Raw genomic sequence first — 7,500 nt, 5'->3', positions numbered from 1 at the left:
GCAAGAGAGAGGGGAAGGGAAAGGAGGCGACACAAATGCACCCTACAAAAAGAACAAGTCAGATCAACAGCTGGAGGAAAGGCAAACCTTTTAACCATGTCCTTGAAATATAAGCTGCAGGAAGCTAGAACATTTTGGTGGACTTCAAACTCTTTGCCTTCAACAATTATTTTCAGGTCTGTAAACTCTTTCGCTCGCCGCTGCTGGTTCAATTCCTTCAACATCTCTGTAGAATGGAAAAAGAAACAAGAAGAAGAAAAACATGGAGAGAACAGAAGAGAGCAACATTCTTATTTTTGGTGAATTCACAGTGACAGAGTAGAAAAAAAAACACTCAGTTTCATTAAGCCTTGAAGGAGAAGTAGAGAGTGAGAGAAAGAAGGAAGAAAAGACTGTAAGAAAGGAGGAAAGCAGGAGAGAAAGAAAGGAGGAAAAAAAGAGACAGAAGGAAGGAAGGAAAGAAAGAAAGAAAGAGAAGACAATGGGAAAGGAAGGAAAACAAGTAGAGAGATAGGCAGAAAGACAGCAACAGCATTTCATAATAATAATCCTTGTACAAATATGAAGGAGTATAAAATAGTCTAAATGTCTTAAGGAACTGTGTAGCATTGAGACCCTGTAGACACAGCCATTGTGAGAGAATAGCATAAGGGAAGTTGAGGAACTCACGGTCTCTGTGAATATGTTGATGTAAACATGCGGCTGATCACTCCAACTCAGTAGTGATGTATAATGTATGGGTGAAATAATGAGAATACATGCAGGGAGGGAATTCAAATCAACGGTGGAATTGTCCAGGGCCCGACCAGAGGCAGCCACCGCTACAGCCGCCAGCAGCTGACTGTCTGAAGTAGCTTGCTGTGACACATTTGTGAGAGGTGGTGAAAACTGCAGCCTCTAGTCTGCGGCACAAGGCACCAGTTTGAGGGCAAAGCGAATACAGAGCTATTATCTCTATATGCCCACATTACTGGGGCCGCGTCACATTGAAATTGAGCCAGTAACGACGTTCTTCAGATTTAGCATTCGGGTTGTATCGGTTTGGAAAATCAAATAAAGTGAACACCGGAATGTCGTCCAGTGTGCTGTCTGAACGATAAAACATTTATGCGCTGTATTACTTTCCAGAAGCCGAAAGTGCTGAATTTATGATGTGATACAGTGGATATGTGTCGGCGGCGGCCTGAAGTGAAGACCTTGATGAAGCCAGACGGACGGTCGTTACGCTCGCTGTTGTTTCACGTGGACAACACGGTCCTCACACACGGGCCCCTTCCCTGAGTGTCTTTTCAGACAACCATAACGAGGAACCGCACCAGACGCCAATTAAACACCCTGCTAGAATTTTAAAATGATTCTAAAATTAAAATGTTCTAAATTTAAAATGAGTTCTTCAGAACCGTAATGGGCACGTTCCGGGGCTGCTATTCCCGCTCCGACATTCCTAGGGCTCGTCCGGCCTCGACCCTGCGGGCGCGCTGACACGCGGACACGTATGACTGAGCCGCCATACGTCCGAGCTGTCCCCATACATAACGGCTAACGGGGCCCCTCAGCTTGTGAATGGGCGGCGGCGCTGGCAAATGGATAGGCTGCAAATGGGCTGTGGGAGTGGAGAAGGACGCTCTCCTCCGAGATGGCCTCTTTAGACCGTGCTGGAGCATCTCTAATGTGACCTGAAATTGCACGGCGCTTGGACGCGTGCCAGCCGTCCACTGATGAATTATAATGGCCCGGGCCCGAGGTACGAGCACCTTGGTTTCTCTTGTCGGTCGCCGCTTCTTTCCCCGAGTGGCGACAGAACATCGCCGGAAATTACATCTGCTGGGTTATCTTAAGGCGCGCATTACGGAGCACGGTGCTCCTGAAAGCCATTTATATGCATTAATATGAGCCGCGCTCACCCAAATGCTCTCCCAGATTTTACCACGCGGCCGTGGCAGCTAATTATTCTCAATTTGCTTTAAGTGGGTCAGTGTTCTCCGGAGGAGGACCCGGCAAAGACATGGCACAGGTGGACACTTTAGCGAGGCTGAGAGTGAAGGGATATGCTCAGCCTCTACAAATATGCCTAAGCTCGTTATTACAACATTCCGAGGCGCTGGCAGCCCCAAATCCGAGATAATTCCAGGAAGAGAGTGAAGGGAATTTTATTGCCGTTCCCCTGGCTTTGTATTGTTGGTGCGAATGTGAGCAAACACACAGAGTTTCCCCAAACGGCGCCTTAAGAGCGCCTTGGATCATCCTAAGAACAGCCTACAGAGGCTTCTGTACAAGAAAGCGCCGAGGCTCATGAAGACCAGCGGATTTCGTTTTTTTTTCTTCTTGTTTTGACACAAAGGAGCTGAGAATCGATAACAATGCAAGTGCAGATATGAGATGAAAAGTTCTCAATAGCACCCTGACGAGGGTGGGCTCACAAAGGGATAAGGTCAGAATAAATGCATACAAAGTTGCTCCGCACACAATCGGCTCCACAGACCACTGAATGAGACCATTCATGTCGCTCTGCCTCAATTAAAACACAGATGGACTTGAAACTATAATGGATAATAGCAATCAGGCTTTAACAATGGCATTATCCAGAGTGCTCTGTGAAGAGACGCAAGCTTTTATATCTTCCCTCCAAGGTCAACAAATAAAATCTAGCAACTGTATTTGTGCTTCCCTTGAAATGTAATAGTAGTCAGCAGGGAGACACTCAAAGATTCGGCGCAGAGCAAGGTCTCACGCAATCAGTTTGTTTTTTAACCTTTCTATTTTTATGTCTTCTGGTTGTGCTTTCTGTTCTCTTTGATGAAACAAATGTGTCACCAGTTTGGACGCCAGCCGACCAGAAGGTCAAGGTTTAATGGACAGTGTTTGAAGTGAGACTTGCCAAACTAAACGAGAAATCCTCTATGTCAGATTTTGATGGTCCCTGATGGCAGTTGGAGTGCTTGGAGCTGTATTAATAAATCTGAATGTTTTGAGCCAGATGATCCCGGCTGAAAGATTACATGCCAGATCAGCTGAGGATTAACAGTATACGAAGGCAAATGTACATTTTAGAAAAAGGACTTCCTCGTGAAAATGTAGAAAAGGAAGTCCTCATGACAAACAAAACTAAAAGTAAATGATGCTAATGGGCAACAGAACAGCAAATTGGGCAAATTCCAGCCTTCCCATTGCTTCTCAGGCAGGGGATGCACTCCAAGCAGGGGCCGTGTATAATTCATGTGAGCTGTAGCGACTGGCAGTCCAAATATCTAAATAACTTTTCAACTGAGCTCTTTATCACCGCACTTGCCACTGACTGTGCGGCGTGCTGTTGGCTCCGGGATTTGGCTGCCTTCAGCTGCGAACTCTCGAGAAGAATGTTGAATAAGCAAGTCCCGTGTTGAACCATTAAATCTTCTCAGATGAGAGGAATGTCCCCTTGGCACTATCAACTCCATGCATCCAGGGCCAGGTTCAAGCTGCACAGCCATCGGTGGTCTTTTGGACAGCCACTGACCTATATCCGGACGCTTGGGAAATTGATTTAAACATTTCAGCATAGGCTGAAACACATTAATCTCATAATTCCAGATGGAAAACATGGATTTAGGCTTTTGAAGCAGAAATTCTGATGTTAAATGAAGCACTTGAACGAGGGGAATAAAACATGGTACAATCTTTCAAAACCCAGCGAGCCACCGACAGCCGAGGCATTTGAATATGAATCACTTCTGGGTCACAGTTCAGCAATCATATCTCTCGATTCAGCAAAAGGAAAAGTCAATTTAATGTCTCACTCCTTTTGTAATGGGGGGGTTGGGGGGTGGGGGTGGGGAGCTGCTGTTCGCCATGGCATGTTGAACAACAACATCTGCTGTCATCTGAAGGCAAATGTCCAGTGTGTCCTCAGGTGCTTTTAGAGTGCTAATCCACTCCAATCTGCCCGCCACCACACACACTAATCACTCCTCTGCCAGCAGAGAGCCGGTCACTCCGTGACTGACGTCTCTCTTGTTCTCCAGCAGAAAAGAAAGGGGCAGGGGAGGGAGGGGTGGAGGGAGGGAGGGAGCGAGGGATGGAGGAGAGGGAGGGCAGTCTGAATTCTAAATGGCTCACTCAGTCCCTGGCGACGCGCTCGGGAGGGAACGTGGCTATTTCGGCGTGGAGCGGGCTCGGGCTACTTGGTTATGATAATTTGCGGCAAGATGGACCTGTCAGAGGTTTGACTGCGTGGCGTTAGAAGAGGAAATCATTAATGAAAAGCACGGGAGCCTCCATGAAGGAGGCGGATGGTGAATTATCAAAATTAATGAGGTGGCTGCTTTCTCTATATTAATTACAGGGGAAATAATGATGCCGGTGTCAGAGGGGCCGAGCACTACGTACGGGCGGAGGTAGCAGCGCGCGCTGGCCACAGGCCACTTTCATTAATATCTTAGGGGCTCACAAAGACTTGTCATCTTTTATCTATTTTTATTAGCCGCTGTACCAGTTTAATTATATGCGAGTCTCAATTCAAATTAAAATGAGTAAGAGTAATAATACGTGGGGCCAGATTAAAACAAAGTAAGTCTGGAATGAAAATATGCATAAATCCAAAGAATTATTTGAACTCCATACAATGGCGCTGGGGAGGCAGTGTTAATCAAGGTGTGTCTAAATGTTTTCCTAACGTTTTTGGGGGGGTTGTCGAGATGGGTGACCTTGCCTGGGCAAACACGCTCTGTGGGGATTTTTATGAATGGGCTTTGCAATCTCAATTACAAGCTGTTAACTGGCCAAGAGAGCTGGTGCAGGGGTTTGCATGTTCCCTCTCTCATGGAAGATTAATATTTCTGGTGATGCAACATGACATGCAATTTAAGCGAGAGGCAGTGGAACAGATTCTTTGCCTGTAGCTTGACCGAATATTTGAGGGATTTCTGCTGCCGACAAAAAAACATACACAATGCAATCTTCCCCCGTGGTGCTTGCACAACCAACTCATTTTTATTTGGAATATTTCGGGGGACATGATTGAATACCTGACTTCAGAAAAGCCAAGAGGCAAAGCACAAAACCATAATTCTTTTTCATGTGAATTGCCATCATTGCTATACAACAGATATTTACATATATCTGAGCATATGCTTATTGTATGTGTCTGAAATAAACATGGAAATGGCTTTTGGGGGGTTTACACTTGAGGAAAATAATAACACTCTTTCAACATATGTGCTCGCAGGGCTCCTTGGTGTGCTATTACTGTTATTAATGGCAGCTAGTAGTCATAAGGCAAAAGAACACGAGGAGTCTATGTGCCCGCTCACCACCTCTGTGTTCCACAGCTCTCGCTATTTAAAAGGTGCACCATGTCTACAGCACGACAGGCACTTTCAGAAAGCTCTCGTTGTCTTGGTAAAGAGGCAGTCTGGTGTCTGTGGACACCCAGGAGAGAAGGCAGTCAGGGGGCTGACGGGGGTGGACATTTAGCCCAGAGAGGAGCAGGGACAACGGAGACCCTGAGACCCCCCCCCCGGCCACTTGCTGGTTCTCATGCCACGCCTAGCCTGGACAAAGCAACAGCAAATTGTGTCATTTTCTCTGTGAGCGTCTGTGTGTGTGTGTGTGTGTGTGTGTGTGTGTGTGTGTGTGTGTGTGTGTGTGTGTGTGTGTGTGTGTGTGTGTGTGTGTGTGTGTGTGTGTGTGTGTGTGTGTGTGTGTGTGTGTGAGTTTGTGTGTGTGTGTGTGTGTGTGTGTCTGTCTGTTGGGGGAACGGAGTACATCTTCATGTCTCTGACACTTCTGGTGGCTGTCAATTTGAATCTTGTGCTGTGCGTGGCTAAATGACAGGCTCTCTCGGGGGTTACGGGGAGCTTTTGTGATGCCACTCCAAATTAAAACCGCAGCACGGCAGACATACACTTAACCACGCAAATCTCATAACCGCAAATCCCATTCCGAGTGCAACGCAGCAGTTTATTTGTTTTTTCATATTTTTTTCTCCAGCAAATTGCAAAGTGTCAGCGCACCTCACCTCCAAACTTCATAAAGTTATCATGAGCCTTTACCAGGAGGAAAAACAATGGAAAAACAAACAAAAAAGTGAACCAATCCACTAGGCACTTGTCCACATGGCAGAGCAGACGGATGAGTATTTTTATTGAAGGTGAAAGTTGGGAACATAATAAATGTGTTTTAGACCATCAGCAGAGAAGGCAGAAGGAGAAAGAGAGCGAGAGCGAGAGAGAGAGAGAGAGAGAGAGAGAGAGAGAGAGAACGGAAGAGAGAGAGACAGAGACGGAGGAGACAGAGTGAGATAGATACAGAGAGATAGAGAGGGAGAGAGAGAGATAGATACACAGAGAGAGAGGAGGGAACAAGAAAAAGAGACAAGGAGATATGTGGGAAACAAGAGGAGGAAAAAAAGAAAGAAAGAAAGTGAGGAGAGAAAGAGAGAGTGGGAGTGAAAAGAATTAGACAGACAGAGAAAATGAGAACTTGCTGGAAACTATTTGAGAGAAAATATTACTCTGTCTCTGTTCTCTTTTTTCAGAGGAGAAGAATGCTTTAAGAACTTAAGAACAGACACCATTCTCAGAGCCCTGGAGTCAGCAGGGCACAGTAGCGTCGCCATATGTGTCTCTTGTTTTGCTCAGGTGCGGAGCGGGACTTACCTTTGGGATGCCAGGGGTCGGTGAACTCATACTTCCCCATGCCCACCGTCCGGAGCATCTGCAGGCCGTTGGTGCCCTCGGCTGCGGCGGCGACGGCGGCAGCGACAGCGGGCAGCATGGCTGGCACGGCGGGGGGGGGCTGCAGGTGCGCCGCCTGCCCGTTGGTCAGAGGAGGGGCGCAGGTGGCGCCGGCGGTGGGCAGGCAGGACGCGGGCGGCGCCATGTGGTTGTGCATGTGCCCGTTGCCCACCACGGTGTGGACGGGGTGCGCCACCTGACACACGCCCGTCATGGGCGACATGGTGATGGGCGGTAAACCCGCCACGCCCAGCGGCTGGCTGTGCATGTTGAGCACCATGGTGGCCAGGGGCGGCGCGGGCTGCTGCGGCAGCTGGTAGTGGGCGCTCATGAGCGGGTGCGGCGGGGGCACCGGGTTGGGCAGCGTCGGGGTCACCCCGATGATGGGCGCCTGCACCGTCACACACTGGCTGTAGGCGGGCGCCTGGGGCATCCCGTAGGAGTGGGCGAGCAGGCTGGACTGAGTGGCCACTGGCGGCCAGAGGGACCCTGCGGGGGGGTGGAGAGAGAGAGGGGGGGGGGGGGTTAACATTACTACAGCGTCCAGCTCCGTCCAGGGGCACAGACTGTGGCTACTGGCTAACTTGTCCAGATAAAGAGTTCAATAATAGCCCATTCAGCACAGTAATGCCTGAGCCCCAATACATTATGCATACGCGCCCTTGTATTTGCATTTCCTCAACAGAACTCTCCATTTCTACGCCATCACATCACACACACACACACACGCACGCGCTGCACAGCTCGCTCGGCTACGCTCAGCAGTTGATGTAAAAATAGCCGCCCG

General features: G+C 48.4%; 1 protein-coding gene across 1 annotated transcript in view; it reads right to left on the bottom strand.

Moving 5' to 3' along the window:
- Window positions 1-7,500, bottom strand: part of LOC134068092 (kelch-like protein 29) — an 88,330-nt gene that overhangs the window by 43,739 nt on the left and 37,091 nt on the right. The window contains exons 5-6 of the mRNA XM_062523606.1: window positions 6,636-7,202; window positions 88-226 (exon numbers count right to left, since the gene is read on the bottom strand). Coding sequence (XP_062379590.1) covers window positions 88-226; window positions 6,636-7,202 — 706 coding nt within the window. The remainder of the gene's footprint in view (window positions 1-87; window positions 227-6,635; window positions 7,203-7,500) is intronic.

The sequence above is a fragment of the Sardina pilchardus genome, chromosome 20, assembly GCF_963854185.1.
Source record: "Sardina pilchardus chromosome 20, fSarPil1.1, whole genome shotgun sequence".
Classification (NCBI taxonomy): domain Eukaryota; kingdom Metazoa; phylum Chordata; class Actinopteri; order Clupeiformes; family Clupeidae; genus Sardina; species Sardina pilchardus.
This window is presented reverse-complemented; position numbering and strand designations above follow the sequence as displayed.